The 26,116-nt window shown below is 38.9% G+C and overlaps 1 protein-coding gene across 1 annotated transcript in view; it reads left to right on the forward strand.

The window, feature by feature from the left end:
* The first annotated feature begins 3,970 nt into the window (after positions 1-3,970).
* The window catches only part of ADAM7 (ADAM metallopeptidase domain 7), a 41,666-nt gene continuing 19,520 nt past the window's right edge, over positions 3,971-26,116 (forward strand). The window contains exons 1-10 of the mRNA XM_054578819.1: positions 3,971-4,022; positions 4,947-5,050; positions 9,325-9,401; positions 11,138-11,216; positions 12,348-12,424; positions 13,389-13,581; positions 15,012-15,065; positions 19,463-19,534; positions 22,340-22,509; positions 24,809-24,893. Of these exons, the coding sequence (XP_054434794.1) occupies positions 3,971-4,022; positions 4,947-5,050; positions 9,325-9,401; positions 11,138-11,216; positions 12,348-12,424; positions 13,389-13,581; positions 15,012-15,065; positions 19,463-19,534; positions 22,340-22,509; positions 24,809-24,893 (963 nt within the window). The remainder of the gene's footprint in view (positions 4,023-4,946; positions 5,051-9,324; positions 9,402-11,137; positions 11,217-12,347; positions 12,425-13,388; positions 13,582-15,011; positions 15,066-19,462; positions 19,535-22,339; positions 22,510-24,808; positions 24,894-26,116) is intronic.

Raw genomic sequence — 26,116 nt, forward strand, 5'->3', positions numbered from 1 at the left:
GCTGTACGCCTGATACCTATATAATTGTATTAACCAATGCCACTCCAATACATTCAGTTAAAAAGTTTTAAAAATTAAAAACATAAAGACCTGCTTTTGTCTAACATTTGGAATCCACAGAGCCCCTTTGATACTGAAACCTGTTTCTGGGATCATTGTTGTTTTGTTTTTCAAAGGTTTATATATTTTCAGTGACCATGTTAACTTAAACACAAAAAGCTGTAACCTGACAGCGAGAAAAAAAAAATTATAGGCTATTTATAGTTTAACATGACACCATTCTGCACTAGTCACTTGGTAGATTTTGAAGTTGAGATGTAATACTCTCCAAGTTTAAAAGATTAATAATAGAGTAATGATGAAAAAGAATAAAGTTTGCTTCCCCTAAAGAAAAGAGACACCAGTGTACAATTTTTTTTAAAACACAAGGAGCCAGGCAGAAATTTTCTTTTAATCTCTGCTTTCCATTTACTGATTGTGTCACTTGAGTATGTTATAAAAATTTTCCTTCTTTGAGAGCTCATGGTTGTTTCACTTGGGTTGTCCATAGATAATGCTGTAGCTTTAATATTTTAAGTATGCTATAAATTAAGGCTAGCCATAACTTGCTCAAAGACATCAGACAAATACCCTAAAGCCGTATCATTTAACATGACACCATAAATAATTGAGATTTCATGATTGGTATTTTAAAAGTTGTTTATTGTATTGTATTTTCCACAATTTTACCTGTAATACAGGCAAGCTCTATATAGTTTCTATCAACCAATAAACAATGTTCTTTTCAACTGTTACTGTCCATGGAGCTCGTAAGTTTCATTTGATAGTGGATAAATGTGTTTGATAACCAAATATACTTAGCGCGCCCGTGAGCCTTCAACCACCTCTTGTATTTACATTAAAGTTGCTTTAATAATTAAAATTTCTGGAAACACATGAGGATGTAACAACAATCATGTTAGCTTACAGCATTCAGTAAGTTTATGTTGACTATAGTGTCTATACACAAGGCACTGCTAGGTGTATGTGGTAAGAGAGTGAACAAAAACAAGCAGGATCTTTGCTTTCTGGAGTCAATAATCTGCTGGAGGAGACAGACAAGCAAATACTTAGACAAGTAAGTGTGTGATAAACTAACATAAGTTTTCAGATAAAAAGAGAATGTTGTTTCAGACTGAAACGTGGTCTGAGCTATGGGGTAGGGAAGCCTTTCCTGAGGGACAGACTCTTGAACTGAGAAATGAATGAGGAACTATAATAATTTGGCCACAAAAAGGACAGAAGAAAACACCAGGTAGAGGGAAAAAAATACATCAATAGGCCCTTTAGTGGGAAAGAGCACAGTATGTTGGGCTAGAGAGAGAAAGCCAGAGAATCTGAAGCTCAGAGAAGGAAAAGAAAATGAAAAGTGGGTGGAACTGGTGAATAAAAAGTAATAAAGACTAAATCAACATTAATATACCTCTGAAAAAGTAATACTTACCTAGCTTTTAATACATATCAGGCACTGCTTTTGAATTATTTAGAGAAATTACTTCAATTAATCTTCACTACAACTGCTGAGCGTCAGGTGCTGTTGCTACGCTGTTTTTGGGAGATGAGACAACAGAGGCAAAGAGAGATTGGACGTCGCCCCAGACCCGCGGGTAGGGATCGTCAGCGCTGGGGACTGAACCCAGGTGGTCTGTGTCTGAAGGTGTCCTCCTATGGGCTGTACTATCTAACCTCCGCATGATTAAAAGTTAAGATAATTACAGTTTCCTTTTCTTAGGTGCTTACTCTTACCAGTATTCTTTCCAAGTTCTTAAATGTACTGCATTAATATATTGATGTACTAAACATCATTTAGCAACCTGTCATTCTGGGCAATGAACAAAATGGACAGAAATTCCTGTCTTTATGAAGCTACATTTTTAGAAGGAGAGGTAAGCAATTAAAATATAAATACATAGTCCTGGCCAGTGTGGCTCAGTTGGTTGGAGCATCATCCTGTAACCAGGAGGTTATGGGTTCGATCCCCGGTCTAGGCAGGTTCATTACCCAATCTGGTGCACATAGAAAGGCAACCCATTGGTGCTTCTCTCTTGCATTGATGTTTTTCTCTTTCTCTTTGTCTCTTTCTAAAAGCAATGAAAAAATGTCCTTGGTTGAGGACTAACATATATATGTGTAATATATACAATCCTATATATACCGGTAAATATATAGCATTCCGGATGGCACCTAATGCAAGGCAACGAAGGGCTTACGGTACCAGGGTGGAAGTGAGCATGTCTGTTTCGCATAGGGTTTTTCGAGAAGACTTCACTGACACGATGACATGTGCGTAGGGACCCAAAGACAGAGAAAAGGCAAGACATGTGACTGAAAGGAGCGGATCCCGGGCAGCAGAAACAGCAAGCAAAGACGCTCGAAGCAGAGTGCGCTTGGCACGTTCGATAAATAGCGAGGGTACGCGGTGACAGGATTAGAGTGAGCGAGGAGAGCAGCAAGAGGCGAAGCCCGAGAATGTCAGGCTATTTCCTGTAGGTCCTGGAGGCTGAGACGGTTCTTCAGTGGCTACTCTGAGAAGGGAAGCCGCTGAATATGCTTGAGAACAAGAAACACATAATGTGATGTGTATTAATGAGATCATTCTAGATGGTCTAGATAATACTTTGTGACAGACTAGAAGAAAAAGAATAAGATCCATTAAAAGGTTGCTTTGATAAAGCAAGGTAGAGATTGATTCAGCTTGGGGGACCGCTAGAGGGATAATCAATAATGTGAGCTAGGGGTGAGGGCTGAATCCCAAACACAGATAAGGGGCTGTATTGGCAAAGAGATGTCTTGTCTAATACAGCAAGAGAACACAAACGTATACATAGGTTTGTACAGGTCCTTTGCACATTTACCTATTAATTTTTTGGCGGGGGGAGATTGATCTGAAAGAGTTCTCTATTATAAGGACATTTCCCTTCAACTTTTATTATATATGTTGCATGCATTTCTAGAGTTTTTGTTCATCTTTTAATTTAATTTAATTTGAGTTTTATAGCATTAATAAGTTTTCATAAGTAAGTTCGGTTGAAGGTGGTCAAAAGGTACAGGTCTAAGATGAATAAGTACTAGGGATATAATGCACTGCATGATGACTATAGTGAACATTGTCATATGCTATGGAAGAAAGCTGTTGAGAGAGTAGATCCTAAGAGTTCTTAACACAAATGTGTTTTTCTCTCTTTTTTTTACATTTCTATGAGATGATGGATGTTAAACAAACTTACTGTGGTAATCATTTCACAATAAAGGTAAGTTAAATCATTATGCTGTACACCTTAAACAGTGCTGTGTATCAATTACATCTCAAAACTTGAGAGAAAAGAATGATAAAGTTATGTTTTCTCATTTTTTTCTGGTGCCCCAGTGACTCTCAGTTCTCTCATCGGAGGGGGCGTGAAACAAGGATCCCTCTTTTGTGCTTCATCCAGCGCTCACCAGGCTGTTGTGACCAAAATAAAAGTTCTCAATACTTCTATCTACTTTGTTTCATCGAATTTTCCTTATGGGTTCTACATGTGGCATTTTGCATGAAAATATCTATTTCAACCAAAGTTTATGCAAACATTCTTCCATCACTTTTTTAAGGCACGCATGATTTTCCTTTCCTTTCTGAACTTTCAGTGCACCAGGAATCAATCATATTTGTAGTGGGAGTCAAGTCGGGGTCGCGGCCCAGCCCACCTGCACCTGCACCACCACCACCACCGGGCAGCGGTCGCCTCTAATTGGTACGTGACGTCCGCCCTCCAGGCTTTAGCCCCAGGCGTCTCACGAATTGTGCAATGTGACCCGGGAACACTTCCTTGAGCCGGATCAAAACTGCGGACCTACCTGGTGGGCCCTTCATCCTTGCGGTGGAAGCGAGGACAAGGCACTGTGAGCGCTTGTTTTCAAGCGCATGCACCCTCTTCAACCAGAACCATCCAGAATGCTTCCCGGGAGTTTATTTTTCATGATTCTACTCACTTCTCACATGAGAGGTATGTCTTAACCTTTTCTTATGTATGCTATGAGAGAATGTCCCTTGAACCACAAAGTTTAAATGGTAATCGATAAAAACATTGCTATCCATTGATGATTTTGCTGAGGACACAGCACAGGACAGGGCCCCGGTCGGGGCTCCCCACGAGATTCTGTGATTCGGTCCCTCCCAGGGCCCGGAGCCAGCGTGGGAGGGAGGCAGGGGCACCCGAGCGCCTGTGAAGCGGCGGCCACTGCGCTGCCCCGAGCCGCTTCGTATAACAGCACGCTCAGAGTTTTACACCGTGACCTCCACTTCCCAGAAAAGGAAATTGAGACCGATGTCGACAGATCAGAGAGATGAGATTGCTACTCACGGCCATACTGCTAGTAAGGTGGTAAAACCTTGATTCAGATAAGAGCAGATTCCACACTCCCACGCTCTCTCCTCTATATGGCTCTTCAGTGCGAGAGAGGGGAGCGGGCCTCAGCTGACAGGTGACTCCGATGTGGCCAGGAATGTGTGGGTTGTTCCGTTTAGCCCTGATTGCAGGGCACCAAAAATCCCTTTAACAAGGGAAGTCTGCTATTCAGTCACTGGAGTTAAGACTTCAAATGCAACCCTGGGAAGTAAAAACAGTGACTCACACTGAAACAGTGCCCTTTGTGAGGAGCGGAAGGTGACAGCAGAGAACCAGGTGAAGAGATGGAAGATGCTGAAGGACCTTGACTTCTGGGCCTCCTTTCCAAGTTTACTTATTTTTGCCCTAATGTGGAAACGCCTGTCTGGATTTCCTCCCTGCACAGTGGGGGTGCGCTTTTATAATGATGCTGCCCATGGCTGCTCATTGGGAGCAACTGAACTCTTACAAGAGGGGTTCTGGTGTCCGAGCCCGTGGGTGAATGTCAATGCCACATGTGTTTCCCCCTGTGCTTCTTCTTAGAAAAGCCAATCCTTGGAGCTCAAGGTCAAGAACTGGTTTATCCTAAAAGGCTTCCCCTGATACAGAAGCGCGAAGTTTGGCATACCCACGAGGATGACGTCCAGGTATAGGTTTTGCAATAGTAGACGCATGGCTTTGCAGGCATGTGGAGAGCTCCCCCTGTTTCCAATTAGAAGCAATCAAGAGAAGAGTCTCAATTTTTCTCAGGACTCGCACTCAGCTTAGAGCCTGTGCTTGGGTGGGCGTGTGGGCGGGTGGGAAGTAGAGGAGAAGTGGTAAGCAGCCCCTTGACAGAGTAGGAGGCAAAAAGGAGTGAAGTTCGGGTTTTAGGGGGTGCCATTAAACATTTTCTGGTCTGTGTGAGGCGTTCCACTAACAGCCTTCCAGATGGACGGAAGGCGCCTCTCCTGTTCTGAGCTGCCTCCCCGCACACTGCAACCTCGGGGTGTTTTGCTTTCCAGCGATCTGAAACGTAGGCTTATTTGCCTTACAGATTCTGCAGCCAAGTCAGACAACTTTCCCAGGAACGAAAAGGCCTTCTTGGCCTGTTGGCTAGAAGGGTGTTTATTCAGGTGTTAAAAGGAAAATCAGTTACTATTTTATTTTCAACAGTAATTGATGTTTATTTATGTAGAAGATACATAGTATACGTCGTGGGGCACAAAATTTTAAAATGGAGTTTTTTTTCAATTCTCGTTATTATAAAAGACATTCAATGACTTCATTTTGAGCCTCAGGTTTCTAATTTGGGACATAGAGAATATTATCACTTTGCCCCAATGTGCCTTGGGAGGGCAAAGCTTTCCCAATGCATTGGCCGTTGTCCCCTCCCCCATCAGAAGAGCCAGCCTCCCTGGCTTCCACTTGTCAGGTTTCACAGTGGTAAACGAGGCACCTTTCAGCTCTCCCATGGTGCTGCTGAGGCCTCTTTGCCGTGGCTTGAGATGATGGAAAAGCACCTCTTTATCTCCTGCAGTTTGGAAATCACGTCTGAACATTTTTGTCCAATACTCTCCTTCCTTACAAGTAGATTTGTCTTGAACTCCGGTTGTTTCTCACTTTCCCAAACCTTTCACTGGTTGAATGTTGGTGCTCAGCTAAGAGGGAAACACCAGCTTTCTGCCACCCCTTGTGTCAAAGCTGGTGGGCTCTTCTGGGGTCTGCTATCTTAATACTAATAAAGACCAAATGGAAAGTCCTGTAATGAATATACAAGGTGAGCCTGAACCCGGGCAGGAAATATACAAGATGAGTTTGGAGCACCTTGTAGTACCGGAAAGTAAGGAAGTTCTTAAACAAAAAAAATCCGAACCCACAGTGAGGGGAATATATTAAAAGAACCCAGGAGCCAACTGAAATAGCTCCCAATGGCCAACGAAGAGGCAATTTGAGCAAAACAAAATAAATAACATAGTTTTAGACAATAACAAAGTATAAATTAATATCCACAACACCATATTGATATAAATAATTAATAAGTAAATAAATGGGGGGGTGAAATAGACAAATGTCCCATATAAAAGAGTCAAAAAGTTGCGCTAGGTGCTGCTGTGCTCAGGAGGTGGAGCGTGGCTCCTCACCCATACATAATGGGCTGCGCACAGTGACCGCCTTTCCAAGAGCAGGACATGAACGGGGGAAGGTGCAACTTGACAGTGGAGGGAGCCATCAAGTGCCACCTGGGCCAGGCGCTCAAGGCGAACCTCACCAGTGATGCCAGCGATGTCACGTCGACAGCACGTACTCTCGCGATGATGTGATGAAAATGGCACTTTATTTTGTTTTCTCCCAAATCTCCATAACCCCAGTCTAAGCATGAAAGAAAAAGCATAAAAGTCTAAAGTGAGGGACGGCCTACAGGATAGCCGACCAGTCCTTTTCCGAACAGTCAAAACCTTCAAAAATAAGGCGAGTCATAAGAGCTGGCATAGTCTCGGAGCCTAAGGAGACGTGACGGTCAAATGGAATGTGGTGTCCTGATGGAATCCTAATGCAGTAGAAGGACATCAGACAAACGAAGGAAATCTGGCTAAGTGTGGATTTGAACTGCACTATCAGTCTAGGTTCATCAGGAGTGATAGATACAACAGAGTAAGGATAGCAATATGGAGGCCTGAGTTGCCCAGTACAGGAAAATTCTCTTTATTATTTTTCCAAGTTTTCTCTAAGTCTAAAATGATTCTAAAATAAAAATAAATTTGTCCTGGCTGGGTGAGTCAGTTGGTTGGAGCATCGCCTCGTACACCAAAAGACCGTGTCAATTCCTGGTCGGGGCACATGCCTAGGTTGCAGGTTTGATCCCTGGTCGGGAAGCGAATGGGAGGCAACCAGTCAATGTTTCTCCCTTTCTCTCTCTCTCTCCCCAGCCTCACTTCCTCTCTTTCTAAAATCAAATATATCCTTGGGTGAGGATTAAAAAATAAAAATATAAAGTAAAATAAAAATAAATTTAAAAATTGGGTAAAAATGAATAAAATTCTGAAATAAAAAATTAAATAGTCTATTAAAGTCTTGTCTAAAATTAATGACAAGATTAAAAATAATTTTTATCATATTTGCCCATATAAAGGGTCCCTCAATATTAACTAATGTAAAAATCATTATTCAAACAGTCAAATTTCAAAAATTCCTGATATACCATCTTGTTACACACAGAGAGACATCCACACATGAAGGTCATCGTGTTATAAAATGGGAGTCCACTCTTATTTAATTGAGCATCTGTTCCTTGCCTGCTCACTGTGAATACAGTGTCTGTATAATAAGGTCCTAATTTTATGTGAAACTTGCCATCAAAAAAGCCCTAACTGATGCCTACCTCACATTCAATAAATATAAAACTCTTCTTCTCCCTCCCTCAAAGCTGCCTCTCTCTAATTAAACAAACCAGAAACCTGAAGTAATTCTTGACTCCTGTCTTCCGCCTACCCCATCAAACAATCTCCTAGCCTTGTAGATTCGAGCATGTAAGTGTCCCTCATAATTATCTGCCCTTCCTTAGTCTTGTTGCCCCCACCCTGCCCAAAGCACGCGTATCCCATCCACAGCCTTCAAGTGCTTCTCCTGCGAACAGCCATGATTCCTGCTGATCCGTGACATATAATAGGGAAGTCATCCAAAATATCATACCTACTGAGTTGCTCTGCCTAAACCTTTTGCTTCCCTTTGCTAGCAAGGTAAGGTCTAAATCCTCAAAAGTGCCTTACTACGCTGTACATGAGTTGGCTCCTTTCTATCTTTTCATTTCTCATTTCTGCTCAACTCGACACTCCTGCACCACTGAACTCCTCTCTTCCCCTCAAACATGTCAAGCCCCTTTGCACTCGCTGTTCTTTGTCCCTGACATCTTTCAATAGCCCCAACACAGTCTCTGTGTTTCTTCTATTATAATACTTATAATATTCAATTACATTTTCTTGATTTTCTTTTTCGCCAAGCTGGGGCTTCCACGAGGGCAGTGACCTCCAACTTGTGCACCACCGTATCTTCCATATTGTCACTGTGACTGAAATAACAGCAACCGAAGACGTGAATGAACACTAAACGAAAGAAATGTATAGCATATATGACCAAGAACTACGAATTCTTAAATTACAAAAAATTCCTATTAATCATAAAGAAATAAAATGCCAGAAAAAAATTATGAAAAGACATAAATTAGAAATTTGTATATTGGTATACAAATAACAAAAGAAAATATCAATTCTAATTTTTACCAAAGAAAATGATTTATCACAATGTTATTTTATTAATGATAACATTTAAGACAAGGAAATGAGAACCACTATAAATTTCTAAATTTGTACTTTTGTTCTTCAAGGTTATCTGGTAGTATTTACCAAAAGTTTTACACTTTTCCTATGTTGTTGACAATTAAATTCTGTCTAATTATAGTGTATAGCCCAAATCAAATCTCTGATCTAAGTGTAGATTAAATAAATTCACATAGTCAGCCATAAAATACAGACCATAAAGGAATACTTGTTGGAATAGGAAAATGACCCTGGCTATGATTTACTTTTATGTGAGAAAGTGAGCTATAAGACAGAGTGCACAAAATTTTTCAAAATACATAAAGAGATTTATTTGGGTTTGAAACTGCAAGGACATATAGTAACATATATTTCTGGATTAGGGGACAATATAACTTTCTTATTTTATTTTTTAACTTAAAAAACATAAAAATTTAATGAAAAATAATCTGAAAGCAAAAATCTGCTTTTATTAGCTCTCTTATCAATTCAGCTTTCTCAGTATTTATCATTTTGTCTGAAAGGACAGTCTACCTAGCAGTAGTCGACCAGACTCTTTACCCCATGCCCACCCCCAGTCCACACTAAAGGAGCACATACTTACACGATGGATTTTTTTTTTTCAGGAAACTTACGAAGACGAATTGTTATATGAAATAAGTCTACATAAAAAAATCTTAATACTTCACCTTTTAAAATCAAGGTAAGTTCTGTTATGATTCAATAAAAAAGATTTATTAGTCTGTAGTGTTAACAGTTTATGTAAAAAAACTGCCAGTGAAGTTAATTCCTCAAGTCATTGTCATCTGTACATAATCTGAGTTCTTACCTTTCAGACGTAAGCCTGCCTCACTTCCACAGCCTCACATTGTGGGCACTGCTCTCTAGTTCTTAAGTTAACCCTGTGTGCGGTACTGGAGTACTCTGAGATCCACTGGCTCTTAGAAGAGAGGTAATGCTTTGTGACTCAGTGGAACAAAAGAAATTTGAAAACCATGGTTTTTAAAGTAACTTCAAAGTTATTTAAAATAGATATTGAACCAAGTTATGTTTACACATATAGCAAAGTTGAAAAAATTTTATAGTGAACATTTATACCCATTTATATATCCATATACCCATAATCCCATCAATATAGACATATATACATATACTCACTAATATTTTATTATGCTTGTTTTATATCAAAGTTCCTTGTCTATTCCTTCATCCATCTATCCTCCATTATTTTTATGCATTTCAAATTATATTGCACACATTAATATACTCTCCCCTAAATAACAAGCACACCATTAAAGTTTTTTATGTGAAAATCTTTATAATGAAATACACGAACTTGAAGTATATATACATTCATGGAATTTTGACAAATGCATATACCTGTGTTACTTTAACTTCTATAAAAATGAACTACAAAAGTTTTCTTTTATTTGAAATGGTCTTTATTTTTTCTTCATTCTTGAAGACCACTTTTTGTAGATATGAAATTATGGGTGTGACCGAATGCAGGTCTGGCTGCCTGTCACTACTACGAAAGCCAGTACTTGCGAGGCAGGTGCTGATGTAAAGGAAGGTGGGTTATTTGCTGATGCTGGCCACCTAGAAGACAGGGGACACATGTCACAAAGCCCATCTCCTGAAAGATGAGGACTCACATCTCAAAGCCCATCTCCCTCTCTCAGTGGGGGCAGACGTTTTATAAGGAGGGAGAGGGAAATACAACAAAGAGATCAAGGGGGCATGTTGGAAAGTCCTCTATGTGCAGATGAGCACGGTCCATTCCAGTAAGGCAAGTGACGGTCCGGTGTGGGTCACGCTGGTTTAGTTACCCTGGCTTCATGGGTGAAGGTCAGCAAATCTCCCAGAGCTGGGATGCCTGAAGGTTGCAATCTGTAGCTTCTGAAGTCAGTTACAAGAATTCTTATACAAACATGCTGTTCATGCACAAGCTGCATGTTAGTCTGAGTCAGCACTCACAGAAACAAGGTCACAAGAATGGGGGGGTCACAATTTCCCACTGTTACAATTTTCCACTGTTACACGGGTTGACAGAGTCTTTATTTCTTTGACAAAAGATGCTGATATTTTCTCCTCTCCTGTGACTTTTATGCTTTCTAATGAGATTTTTTTTGCATGAATTTTGATTGTTAAGGCAAAGAATTTTTACTAAGATAATATTTCCCCTAGGTTCTTCTCAAGACGCTGCCTTGCTGAAACTGCCAGTATCTTTTTCTGTCTTTTCTGCAGTCTTTACCAAACCATGAAATCTAGGTAGAAAGGTTTTTCATGTGAGTAGGATTGATTTTGCTTATCTGGTTTTAGCCTGGGAAGACTTCCTGAGATTTGAAAGCAGTCCGGAGGCTTCTGGTTCACATAATCGTTTTTATCTATTAACCGTTTAAAATAAGTAAATCTCAGAACCTCTCTCCTCTGTTCCAGGGAGTTCCTAGCCTCAAATTATAGTGAAACGCACTACACGGCAAAAGGAGAAGAAATGACAAGACATCCTCAGATCTTGGTATCTTATAGAATCTTCCTACGCCCCTTTTTTTCTAAGACTGTTACTTCCTCATGTGATTTTGCAACCCACTTCTAGCTTTACAAGCAGCTTCAGAAAGTGTTACATCAGAAACGAATCCTGCCTTGACAATTGTCACTGAACGGTCCTGGAATAGGAACTAATGCCCTTTGAACTCTACATCTAAATAGATTCATCACTGCCTAGCACCCTGATGAAATTGTAATCAAGCTAAATGGATAAAACCTAAATAAATGAAACAATTTTAAACCCTCCATCTAATTGACCCCGAGGAGGGTCACATCCCCTTTCCCCATCCATCTGATGCACCAACACTGAAACTTCACCTTCATTCTCCTGATAAACTTGCGTTTATTTATCATTAGTATCATTTCAGTGGGTATAGGTTTTATTTTTATAACTTTATTCAACTTTCCAGAACATGCCTTATGCGGCCTTCTGACAAAGGAGAACATTATCTCTCTTACCAAAAGTATGCTTTTAAAACTTATTTCCTCTATTCAAGGCAACTGTTAACTATGAAATCTAAGTCATCATGCGATCCTTGTAAAAGAGAAGAGCAAGAAAAGTGGAGCACGTGTCATGTGGGGGTGGGGGTTGGTCTGTGAGGGTCTGAGGTCCCTGGAGGCCCCTGGAAAGTGTCACGTGTAGGCGGAAGTTGAACGGATGGAAAGGGTGCAGAGAGTTATTACCTGACGGAGTCACATGGGAGGAGCACCACGTAGGGAGTGACAAAGATACCAGCTTGGTTGAAGCAGAGAAGCAGGACAGAAAGGCACAAGGGAACCTGGTTGAAGAATGAGACCTACTTCTAACAATCATAGTCAACTCAACTGGAGGAAAAAATATAATAACACATGAGAGGTAGTTGGTTGAAATTTTAGGAAGGATTTAAGTAGTAATATTACAGAAAGTAATCATGCAATTAAAATTAAAAGACTCTAAAGTAGTTTCAATATTTTTAAATGAAAGAATGCATTGAAGGAATGCATGGATGAATATAAATATAATTTGTGAGAATGAAACGCTGATATATTGTGAACATATAAAATATAGATATTTATATACCAATAAATGTACTTATATTAATAGGCTCTTCACCTATTTTAGGACCACTGTTTTTACCAAGGATCCATTATACACGAACATGATTCTGCTGCCAGCATCAGCACATGTCACGGTCTCAGGTAAGGCACACTCTCCCCCTATTTTCTTTGAGTTTTCTTATGGATTTTTAAAGAAGTTGATTTCTCACCTTTCTTTTTAACAGCCTGGTAAATAAAAAAAATTAATGGGGAAAAGCTACTGCATATTTTCAGCATGAGTGTCCACTTCAGCCCATTGTTTATGTCCAGCCCTAAGCGAGAAAAGTTCTTCAGTATGTGATCAAGGGATTCGGAGATGGGAGAGTACTGGAAATCTCATGTTATAGATCAGGGCACTGAATTCAGAGACTTGCTCCTGGAACATTCTCTTTACTAGTGTTAGAGTTTAGTCCAGACCAGGTCTCCTGACTCCTAGTTCTGTAAATCCCCACCGCACTGCAACACTTTGCAGTGTGTGCTGTCCCTAGAAAGTAAAACATCAAAAGTAAAGCCTATGGAAATTCCCTATAGGTCTGTGGCTCAAGGACAAAGAAGGGCGATGTGGAGAGGCAGAGGGTAGAAGAATAAGAAACTTCTGTCTCCTGTGATGAGGGCTTGAGTAGTTCCCGGGATTTCCAAGTATGAGAACTCTTTAATACCAAAACTACCACATAATGGTGCTTGTAATTTAATATATACTTACAATTAAGGCATGATGGACATAAAAATTCACAGCATTTTCCCAAGAAATCTGAGAGTTGCCAGGGATCTACAACCCCAGGTGGGAATTGCTATTCTACCTGATACTTCAAAGTAGACACGGGGGTGTCAAACGTCTGAAAAATCCAGATGATCTGACTCTTACAAAAATGTGGTAATTCAATCAAAGGCCACGTGTTATCTCATAACTTTATCACTCAGAACCCCTGGCTGCATGCTCACGAGGCTCTGCTCCCAGACTTCTTCCCCTTCTTTAAAAGGCAACATCAATAAAAGTGGAATAGTTTTGTGGAGTAATGTAGCTGTAAAAAGTCTTAACTATGCATTATATTCTCAATTTGCACAGGGGATTCTTCAGGGTCTATGACCAAAGGTACCTCATTGAACCAGTGAAATACTCCGATGAGGGAGAACACTTGGTGTTCAAATACAACTCAAAGGCGCAGTACGCTGCCAATTATTCTTGTGTAGAGCTCAACTTCACCAGGACAGCTGTTCCGAACAATAATACCAACTCCATGGAAGACTTCCAAATGGAAGTGAGTGCTTTACTTTTAAATTATCTTTTCCTTTTTACTTTTACGATCTCAGCAGGGAAATTATGGCCTCAGTCAATGAAGTAGACATACTACCTGAGTTGAACTTTTAATTGTTTGAAATCTGAACTGTCAAACATTTGTGTTTGTTATCTATATACAAAGTGATGGTTCCACACAGTAAATCTCCGTTTGTGCCATTGATTTCAAGGAAGGGTGATACCTACAAATGTATGTGCATAACATCAGGGCTGTAAATGGATAGAAAGAATGAAATGTATAATGTCTTGAAACCTACCCTACATATTGTCTGCTCTTGTCTTCTCTGACATTTTGGGAGAATTGATAAGCCAGGTTCTCTCCTTTTCATCAGGTCAAACGTCCTAACTGTTAAGGGCAATTAGGAGGAGTACCAGTTGCAGCGTCTGGTGGGATGACTGCACGAAGAGAGTTCGCTGTGTTTTAGAGTTTTCTCTACAACTAATTTGTATCTCTTTAAATCCCCACTGGATAGTAGCCTTTAAGCTCCAACAGTGTTCATCTTCTTCATGTATCCATGGTCCAGACAGTGTCTGAAATACACCAGATGCCTAATGACTTTTCTAATTGAATGAATCAATCAATAAATGATTACTTAGGCCACAAATATATGGTGATGGTAGTTGATTTGACTTTGGGTGGTGGGCATACAATGCAATATACAGATTATGCATCATAGAAATGTACACTTGAAACCTACATGACCATATGAACCACTGTCATCCCAATAAATTTAATTTAAAAAAATGACAATTTTTGAACAATATGTTCCTGCTTTATACTCACAGAATATGCATGTACATGAATACATGCCACCAAAAGCTGAAAGCTTAGAATTTCTTAGTATTGGTGTTTTATAAAAGATCTATAATTAGCAACTTTGATACATGTTTGTTTGGAATCGAGACTATAGCAGCAGACGATTTGGAGAGAGGAACAGCAGTAAATAGAAAACAGTCATCCCCATTAGCCTGGCTATAGACTAATACTTAGCTCTGTGTTAGTTGTGAGCTGTTACAGAGAGGTGATTCTTTTTCTTTCACAAGAGCTTACTTTGTAAGCATTTATTTTGTAAATGAAAAAAAAAAACCTAAATGTTAAAAACTAGATTTATAATTTTTTATTTATAACTTAATTTAGTGGAAAACTAAACCAAGAAAGAATAACCAAAGATGGAATGTTGCTTCAGTTTTATTACAATCTGATGTACCGGGCCACATGTTTTAATAATATAGTAAGTTTTATTTAGATATCTTCCTAGAATTATTAAATATACATCCATATTTCACCTTCTTGTATCAATAAAATTAACATTTCTTATCTTATAAATGTTAACTTAAAATGTTAAGATGAAATATTAACTAGACTTCATTAAATTTTTAATAAATTTCCAGAATACCCAAAAGGAAAAGTATGTCGAACTGTTTGTCGTTGCTGATGATAATGTGGTAAGTTTTCAGCCGAACATTTGCTCTTCGTTCATCCTTATTTTATATTTTATCATAAAACTTTAGTTTACTAGAGTTGTGGTTCAAACAAAGAAAAAAGTATTTTAATCAGAATTTCATTCTGGGCTCAAAGATCTGTTTTCAGCTTCCCAAGACAGATTCATGTGGGAGGTGATTGGGTCTGTTGGCCACACAGCAAACTGAGCCAAAGTAACAGAGCTGCCCTTCCCGTCACAAACATGTGAAGATGCTGAACGACATGCAAAAAATTAAACCTAAAGTCATAGACTGCAGTTGAGCTTAAAAAAAAAAAAGAAAGAAAGAAACAGGCAATCTCCAAGTGCTAAAAATGAGGAAGAAAATCTTCATTAGAGTAGGAAATAAAATTCAAAGGCTTGGTGATCCACAGTGTATAGAATAGAGTGCATGATACCCAGAGCCATAAAGGGCTGGCCCAGCTCTAAAAGGGGACCTAGAAAAGCTCCGTGCACCAAAGACACAAAGAGGAAGGAGATGTTCTGTCTGCTTGCAGCAAAGGGCAGTAGGCATGCGAGGGAAAAGCAAAAATCCTAGGTCTGCGTCATGCACAGAGTGGTAGTATATTTTTCTTCAGATGCAAAAATGCCAAGCAAAAGCCTCAACATAAAAAGTGATCAGAAACTTGGCAAACTGCTAGAGTCCAAATCAAATATGCCTTTAAAGGCATTTTTAGATTCCTAGATCAAACTAACATGAGGAAGAGCCAACCAACATAATGGAAAGGAAAATAAACTCTCTGAGAGCTGTCAATCACCTGATGATTTTTCAGATTATATACCTAACATCTTAGTCTAAAAAATGATAGGTTATAGAAAAAGTAAGGGTTTTTGGCTGTCATCTAGCAGAAAAATTTAGGTCAAGCAGTAAAAAATTCAACAAAAATGGAAAAGATTTGAACCATATAAATATGGTTGATTTAATCATTTGATAAAATATCTTGTCCTCCCAAAATAAACAACATACATTATTTCAAGTGCAAATAAAACATTTTCAAAAATTAAACTGATATTTGACCACAAAGTAAAAAAAAAATATGAAAGAGTAGATATTATAAAGATTTTTTTAAAAACCAGAGCCAAATTGGAAGCTATAACAAAAATTGTTACTTGAATCCATGAAAAGATCATCAATTTAGAAGCTAAAAGCAAAATATATTTTCAGATGTTAATTGACTAAAAATTAAATCTGAAATTATGGCATTTATTGCAACAATAAGAAATTAGTATAGATAAAATGTATTAGATGCAGATGGCAAAGCAGTATTTAGAATGATATTTGAGGACAAACATTTCTATTAAAAAAGAAATTTAGTGAACTAAGAGTAGAACTGGAAAAGTTAGAAAATGAAGCAGAATAAATTTTAAAAATACAGAAAGAAGAAAATAATTTTGACAATAAATAAAATTAATAAAAGACATAGTCAAAAAGAAATAATTGAGTAGGTCAGCAAAACCAAATGGTAATCCCTTGAAAAGAGCAATGAAATAGAGGAACTTCTGACAATATTTATTAAGAAAAAATAGAAGTACAAGTAAAATTAGAAATAAAAAACAAAACATAATTGTAAATGTAAAGGTTGCACAGCATTTTTAAAAATGTACAACCTTGAGCCAATAAATTTATTAGCGGACACATGTACTATAAGGTTATCTAGCTGAATCGAGAAGAAATTGGAAACTCCACAAAGATTATAACAAATTTAAAAAATTAAATAAGCAGTCCACAATCTACCGACTAATAAGACACAGCTCAGAGGAGTTTAAATACAAATTTTGCCAAGATTTGCTATAATGGATAGCCTTATCTTTTATAAACTTTTTTGAATAGGAAAAGAGGAAAGATTCTTCACACATTTTTATAAAGTTACTATAATCTTAACATTAGTTACCTACAGCTGTGTAACAATCTACCTAAAACTTGGCGTGGGCCGTCCGTGCAGCTGCCGTGATCTGGCTGGCTGGCTGGCTGGCTGGCAGGAAATGGCCTCCGTCACCGCTGGCTATGCAGCGCTGGGTTTCAATTGGCCACCTGTCTCCAGCAGGCTGCCTGTGCCTGTCATATCATAGCTGGGCATCAAGACATCAAGAGACAGGCCAGGCTTCAATGTGCAAGAGCTTTTCAAACTTCTGCCTGCATTATATTTATTAATGTCTCATTTGCCAGCCATATGCTCAAGCCTAGAATTAATGTTGGAGGGAACTACCTATGGGCTGGATATCTAGGAGAGTAATTTCCTAGAGGGTCATTACTGTAACAATCTATGATGATATTGATAACACATCCAGGCAATTAAGTAAAATCAGAAGCCAATTTCACTTACAAACATAACTTCAAATATACTAATAATATATGCATGCCCAATCCAGCACATATTAAAAATCAGCATGACAATGAAAGTATATAGTAATGCAGTTATTAAAAACCATGTAATCATCTCAAATATCATATCTATATTTCAAAATTCATAATAAAACTCTTAGCAAATAAAAAATGGAAGAAAATAAAGAATATTTACCAAAATCCTATCCTGTGTAAGTGTTAAACTTAATAAATAAATATTGGAGATATTTCCTAGAGAATTGGGAATCAGTACCTCTGTTCAGTGTCAATAGATTTTTTGCAACATATTTACTAAAATTCCTAGCCAATGTTAAAAGAGAAAATAAGGTCTATGTTAATTAGAAAATAAGGTAATTGTTACACATTTAAAAAATAGGAATAACTACAATTAACTTATACTTTTTAAAAAATGCATTAGTAATTTCTAAGCACGAATTAATAGACAGGCTTACATTAGCATGTTAGTAAGAACATGTTAACTAACTTTTGAAAAGAATGCTAAGGTAAGTTTTGTTCTGAATAATAATTTATTAATAAAGAGTAAGAGTTAGTGTATTTCAGTAGATAGATTAGGAAAACAGAGGCTGCTTTGGGAAACACGTTGAGGGTTTTACACGTCTTGAAAGCAATGTGACAAGTCTTCAGCAGCTACGTAGGGAGAGGGTGCGAACGTGTAGACCCAGAGTTAGCGAGCCGAAAGAGGAGGCAGAGCACATATGCCTGAGTCTGGGGAACACTAACCACTCAATAAAGGTTTGGCAATAAAAGCGCCAAGACCCCGTACCATCCCTCTGCCTTACCCCCGGGGGCTGGAATCGATGACCAGTAAAGCGCCCAACGCCTGTGGCCCCGGGGACGGCCTCAGAGCCACTGTCACCTGCTTGTCTGAGGCCAGCCCTACCCTCTCATCAACAGGAATCCTGGGTGAAACATCCTTGTCATCTAGATTTTAAGGGGATGGTGGAAAAGAGAAACCTGTGCACAGTAAGACACTAGGAGTATATATGATAATAGAAATCAAGATGATAAGAAATGTCTTGAAAGAGAAAATGGTCAGTATTACATGTGAACAAGATGACCAGGAAGATGGGGAAAACATGTTCAGAGTTGACGGTAAGAGGACATTTGTGGATCTAGTGAGAATAGTTTCAATGGAATAGTGACAGCCAAGCCATGAGCAGTGGTGCAGGAGGGGGCGGGAGACGGCAACTGAAGAGCGTCCAATGGTGTATCTTTGAGGTGCGCAGGTATTTGGGATCACAGGCCGGCAATGAAATGGCAGCTAGAGGATACTGGTAGGATTCAGGAAAGGCATACCTCTTTGTATTTTTATCGGGTAAGACGCTTGACCGCTTGCATAAGGATACCTTATGTTATGATTAACTATATTTTTATGAGTCTAAATTGATAAAGCTGAGAAAGGGTCCTGTGGGCACAAACAGAGGGCCCATCTGTAAGAAGAGAGCAGGAGTCGTAACAGGCCGGAGCAAGAAGCCAGCGCTGCCCTCCTGGCCTTTTCCTGGAGACAAGGGCGGGCCGCGGTTCTGGGCCCCTTTCCTCAGGTCCCTGGCTCCAGGGTAACCCGTGGTTATGTGCTCCTTAGTTCGTGACCACCACGGACACGGAAGGGCTGATCAAGTAGCTATTTCCCTGCGATATCATGACTGCTATGGAGCTTTAGTAAGTTTTGTTTCCTCAGCATGAACATATGAGCTCTAAAAACACATTAGTTGGTTTGATGAATCATGTAGCTGTGATAAAATGGAATGTGAAAGAGGACAAAGCTGTAAAAAATTTTAAAGTAGTTGCAGTGTTAAAACGTGTCTTTTGAAAATGTAGTATCTATTTTATATTAAAAAAATATATATTTCTGCTTAAGTTGCCCAGATTTTAAGCTGACTGAAGGAATGCCAATGAATTTTTTTCTTTAAAATATCTGATAATGGGTGAAATATTTTATTGAATTTGTATTCAACTCTTATTTTTAATAAATGTTGAGCTGATGTTTATATTTTCAGTATCGCAGGAATAATAATCCTCACAATAAACTGAGGAACCGAATTTGGGGAATGGTCAACTTTGTCAACATGGTAAGAGTTTATACAGTTTAAATCAAGCTAAAAATACAAATGGAAAAACTTTTAGGATAAATATTCCTGAATTTTTATGTTAATTCTGATATTGAGGCAGCCCAAAAGACTAAAATTCACGCAGTAGACTAATTAGAAAAAATCATTGAAAAATTCACAGCAACAAATGAAGCACAGGTCGGAGTTTTTGTTTTCTAAGTAAATTACATTTAATATTTAAACATTTAAGTGCTTTTCAAATATTGATCACTAACCACAAAAATTTATAAAGCAATATACAAAGACTTGAATACCCATCCTGCATAAATCAAATCCACTATTTTAAATTACTGCTCCACGACCTTGCATAGCAAAAGGTTTTCAAGCTCTACTTTATTTCCATGTTTTGACAGAGAAATTAAGGAAAATATTTTAGTAAAATGTACTAAAGTGATTAATTTATCTAAAATAGAATGAACTATAACCTTTTTTAAGAAGCGATACTGTGAACTGTGCATTTTTTAATGATGACTTCTTCTAAGTCATTGAGCTTCATTACCAGGCCCAGAGGAAGATGCTGTAATGAGTAGCCCCGTCTAGGTGTGTGGTGGTTCATTCACCAGTTGAAGAACAGTTTCTAGGTTTTGCTATAGTGATTACAATTTCCTTTAAACATTTGCATAGAGGTGTATGTGAAAACATAAATTTTTATTTTCTTCTTGTAAATGATTAAGAAATAAGAATGTAGGGTCAAGTATTAAGTATATGATCTCTAGGTTGCTCTCACAAATTTTAATATGTTTTTTTATTTTCATTCAATTCAAAAATATTTCTAAAATTCCTTACGACTACCTCTTTGATTCTGTGGGGATATACATATCTTAATATATCTTAATTTCCAAATACTTGGGAGAGTTTATATACCTTTATGTGAGAATTCTGCCTACCACACCCATATTTTCCACTAGAGTTTTAACATGTTAATAATTGTTATTTTATGTTTCCTATCAAATAGTTTCTACATTTGGGTTATCTCCGAGTCTAGTTTTGTTGATTCGTCTCTTGAACAGTGGGTCACTTTTCCTTGCTTTTTTGTGTGTTCTCTAGTATTATCTTGGATACTGGACATTTTGCATAGGAAACTAGGGACAGAGGAAATTGTATGTATGCCTGGAAGTGGAAACTGCTTTGTTTTGCCAGGCCATTAACAAATGGGATTGAATCAACCTTGTCAGTAATTACGCTGGTTTGAGGTTTTGCTATTGCTGTTGTTACCCATAGTGCACCTTGAGCTTCAGATTCCTGTAATGTTACCTTGTGCTTAGAATGGGTCCTGGATTTTTGGAGAGAGAACTACTGCTTCAGCCTCAACCTCAGGCCTTTATCCAGGGCCAGGGCTCAAAGAAGGTTTTCCACTGTGTGTCTCTTCTTCAGCAGTAAACTGTTCTTGTTTTTTACTCAGTAATTGCTGGGCTAGTTATGGGATCCTAAGTGTTTCCTGTTACACTGACCTATGCTAGGCCTTAGGAAAGTCCCACCCATGGGTCTTTGGGTGGATATTTTTCAAAGTTCATGCTCTCCTGCTCTGGTAGGAGACCTCGAATGGCCTGGCCTCGAGACAGTTTCCTCCCTGTTCTCTCAGGGGAGGTGGGGTTTTCCCCCCTTTATTCGGCCACAGCAGGACTTCACGTGCACTCTGGGAGTGTGAAAGAAAAGGTGTGCTGAAGTGCATACAGCCGCTTACGGCCTTTCTTCCTCAAGAGAGAAGAGTTCACTAGGCTTCGGGATGTTCCCCAGGCGGCACTTGCCCCATCCTCCAGGCCTGGACCACCCAGGAGGATATCCCGGGCTCCCACTCCGCCCCCCAACGTGCTCACGGGCATCCAGAGGGGGCCGTGGAGAGGAGTCTGGGCGTGGGCCTGGTTCTCTGTGTCCGTGTGTCCCGAAGGGTCCTGCACTCTCATTCTGTCCCACATTTGCCTTTTAGCAGTTCCTTAAACATATTTGCTGGATTCTTACTTCCTGTTTGGTGCAAAGCATCTCTTTTTCTCATTCTCTGCCACTGGGGGATGCTCTAGTACCATTTCTCTTCGAAGGAGTCTTTCCTTAGAGTTCAGGCTACATGTTTGCCTTGTTACCTCAGCGCTCGTGTTTTCAACAAAAGACAGGATTTTGTAGATTTCCTGGTTTTTTTGTTTACCTCAGGGTAGAAGCAGCACTGTTCCCATCAAGAGACTGTCAACTAGGTGTTTACAAAGCAGATGGGAATAGAGGTTAGAAGTCTTATGAGCTACGCCTGTTTTTTCCTGCGTAGAGCAAGCCACAAAAAGATTCCTCAGACAACAAAGTAGTTCCAAACTCAAACATGGAAAACAAACATGGCAACTAACAATTGGTTTTTGAAAGCCAGTGTCTGCTTTTAATCTGCCACAGAACTAACTCTCTGAAAGTAGAGAGATGAATAGAGAACATTCATGCCTGTGTGTGCTACTGTTGTCAATCCGAATTTCTAGTTCAGTTGTGATCTCGGAGCTTTACTAAATTATTCAGTCTAACACATCCTGGGCCCAGTGCCTGCAGGCTTATGGTAGTTCAAGGGGAAGAAGGCGTTTTCGGTTGAGTTTCATTGTTGGCCATGGCGATTCACCCAGTATTCCGAGTGATTCACGTCACCTTAGGTTTCAATACAACTGTTTAGTGTGAGCTGCACTTTTTGTTTGTGTCCCTCGTACATTAAAATTACTTTTTTTAATCTAAAAGAATATAGTAATTGTGAGGATCTTTCTACAACTTGACTTTGTGAAAAATCATTTCTTTTTTGAACAGATTTATAAAACCCTGGACGTTCACGTTACATTGGTTGGCCTTGAAATGTGGACAAATGGAGATCAAATAAAAGTAGATTCCAATATAGACACTACTTTATTGCGTTTTTCATTCTGGCAACAAAGAATCCTTAAAAAAAGGAAGAATTTCGATCATGCCTTGTTACTCAGGTATGTAACTGCTCTATTTTCCTGCATACTTTAGGAGGAGTATTAAAAAGAAAACAAAACAAGTGAACAACAACCAAAATATTTTAAGGCAATTGACTCTTTTGGATAGCACACAGGGACAAAATGTTCTGTCTGGCTATAGAGAAAATTTCCATGTGGACTTTTAATAGCCTATCTTTATAACAGTGGTGAATACTAGCAAGAAAAAAATCTAATTTATTTATATTCCTGGGCAGGGTTGAAAATGTCATTAAGTTCGTAAAGCGCTTTTAGAATTCATTTACTTTACTTCTCCATTTTCAACACTAACTCCCTTCAGCCTCCCACATCACACTATTCCAATTCTCCCCCGAAATCAACGCTTCTGGGAAAACACCTTATTCTCTGCACATTTCCCTTCAGCAATGTGTGCCCTTCTGGTGACCAGTGGTTCAAAATGACGGAAACCTAATGTGAGGAATTAAAACTGCCACAGGTCAAATATTCCTAAGAAAAAACCTGAACTCATCTAGAACTTAGGCCATTAATTTTTAAAAATAAGAACCATTTTAAAAATCATTTTTGTTTTTCAAAATACCTGAGGGCACTACTCAGCCTATAGAGAAATGATACATAACCGTGGAGCTGAACTGACTTCAACTTTGAGTTTTACATAGTCCTGTGTAAGGAATGTTAAATTACAGGAGAACAGCTTTGGAGCAGTGGAGTCCTTTAGGGTCTCTCCCGAGGCCCTTAAAACTGCTGTAGAAGACGGGGCCCACTTCACCTACTTCATCTGCCTGTAACACCAGTGCTTCTCTAAGGTCTGCAAACACGGCCTGCAAACGCGCTTTTGGCCACTATCATCTAAGTATTAGCTCCCAGTCTGCACTCATAACCTTGAAGCCTCCAAAACCTGGAGTCAGATGTCAGGTCAAGCCTTCTGTCAGAATGACGAGCCTGAACCAGACCCACGAAGTACTATCATTTCTGATTTTCAGACCTGGGCTGGCCCTTAGCACGCATTCTAGCTTGGGCCTGGCTATTCATGAACTAATATAACCCAAAATTATGAGGGGTGAAGTATTGCTATAACCTTCACAGTGGGCGAGATTAGCCCCTATGCCTATTCCTTGGACATGTGTTTTAAAACACTCAATAAAATAATCTAAAAATATTTAAATGGGCATAAATGGAAAACCTTTTACTTCCATGAATGACTCTTACTCTGAGTGGTAATGTCTCTCACCACTAATATGTCTACCAATATAGAAAGGATGGGGTGGAGGTTGCTACTAAGTGTCTACCTGGGCATTATATTCGGGCTTTCTTAGGTGCTGAGCTTCTTATCTATCTTTGCTTGTATATTCAGATAGACCTAGAAGTGATGAGCCACGATGTAGGGTATTGTCATGATCTGACTGTTGGTTTTAAGTGGCAGCGAGCCAAGTCAGAATCTGGACTGTGCTTCCCTGGGTGCTTCTTCTCGGTGGGTGCTGCTCCCCCAAGGTCGCCAGAGTCTAGGGAGACCAAGCTCCTGCAGGATGTAGAGTTAGATCCTGAGACTTTATGTGGGTACAGGCACATTTCAATTATAAAGAAAGAAATAGAGCACATCTTGGTTATCAAAACATCTGAAGACTGAAAGGAGTCACCTGGCCTGACCACCTTCCGTGTAGCTGCGCCCTTTCTGTTATACCCCGGGCGTGGCTCTCCAGCCGATGAGAGCTCTCTTTAAAGTGTTCCGGCTCTCAACGTTCTTCTCGAAAGCCTACCAGATTGGGGTCCCTTTAGTATACACATCTACATCTGTCATCTTAGTTAATCTGGGGATAGTCCTGTTTCCACAAGACAACTCCTTTCAAGGGTTGATGATAGCTATCAACTTTGTCATGAATTTTTATGGTTGATTAAACATTTTTTAAAATTTTTCAACCACAGCTAATTAATCATGGTGTTGAGTCCATTTACTATGTTTCATTTTCACCTCTGAATGTTTTCAATTAATTTTTTGTTCTTTTGAGTGACTTCATCCAAAGCTGAGTGTAGGGTAAACTAAAATCAAGTGAAGTGGGGCTCCATTTTATTGGGGTTTTTTGGAAGGTTTTTTTCATGCTTGCAACTTGATATTGCATTGACTTTGCCAATGCCACAGGTTTAAAAAGAGCTTAATGCCAACTGAGGCCACCCTTACTGCCAGGGAAAAGAAAAGGCACTTTGGTGTGCAAGGCACTGGCGTTGGGTGGCCACTGCAGCTCAATCCATGTGTTAATTAAACTGCTAGGTCAGCCTCAAGCATCTGTTTTCATCCTGTGTGTAGTGGGAAGTGGCTGTATACTCACGCGCAAGGAACTTCTTATCCAGGGGGTATGTGCCTGCCCGTTTATTCCTCCAGTGTTGTTAAGGTGAGCTGTGTTTTAGTTACATTATGTAATAAAAAGTTTGAATTAAATTTTGGTAATTTGCTATGTGCTGCTGAAAGGGACAATGTATGCACTTCTTCATGTATTCCCACCAAAATATGTCATGATCAAACTGTCGTATTTCCTTTATTAAGTGAAGAAAAAATGTTTTCTAAAAAACCATAGATGATTAGTAAAGGTAAACCAATGCCCAGAGTTTAAGAGAACAACATATATGAACTAACATACAAACATTAAGAAAGCTCTTTTGCATATTAGATGTAGTTGTATTCAAGGACATGTAAAGTCCATTGAACTTGGCCAATTTAGCAAGTGAGGATAGGCGTTCTTGTGCTGAAAAGAAATTACATAGATCATTTGAAAGCATATCCAGGCAGACTTGGAATTCATTTTCCAAAAGCCTAAGGTCTTCAGACTGCTGACCCGCCTTGTTTATCTCACCCTTGCACAACCCACTAAGCTTCCAGTAAATGATCTGCAGGTAATTGTATCTAAGAAATGCTTGGAAACATCAAGTTCGGGTTGTTTTTCCTTTAAAATCTCTGCCTAGTGGTTGCTACACTCAGTGCACTCTTGTTAAGGCCTTGAAATTAAGCTAATATTAAATGACTCAGTGGCTTTATATGCCCCCTTATATGATTGCATCTTCTGCCTACGGAATTTTAATAACATAAATTTTGCATAAAGAGTCAATCTAATCTAATGTAGGCTCTCCCTACTCCAATTATGGTATTATAACCCATCTAGGGCATACTTTAAACTTCAAATGATTAAGATGAAATGGCCAAATTAGGGATATTTTATAGTAACCTGATACCCCACCCCTTTGGAAATTAATATTTTTCATTAATATAAAGATTAAATATTAAATAGAGCTACAAACAGGTAACAATCAACTCTGCCTTGGATTTTGCAGCACAAAACTGCTGGTATTTTTTAATAGTAGAAACTCTCCTCTCATGATTGCATAAAAATTTTGTGCAGTTTGAGACTATACATTGAAAACATGAGCCATGCATATTTTATTTTTACCCCTTCAAATATCTAATACATAGAAAACGACCAACAATGTTTAGTTCATTGGGTAAAACATTAGTTAATAACCTTTAGGTATTTGAAAGAACGTGTGTACATAACTCCAACAATGATCATTACTGTGCCACAAAAAAGAATTTCAAAATTACAGAGTTAGGGACACTCAAAAC

Source organism: Pteronotus mesoamericanus, unplaced genomic scaffold, assembly GCF_021234165.1.
Source record: "Pteronotus mesoamericanus isolate MK-2021 breed Mesoamerican mustached bat unplaced genomic scaffold, CSHL_Meso_final contig_502, whole genome shotgun sequence".
NCBI lineage: Eukaryota > Metazoa > Chordata > Mammalia > Chiroptera > Mormoopidae > Pteronotus > Pteronotus mesoamericanus.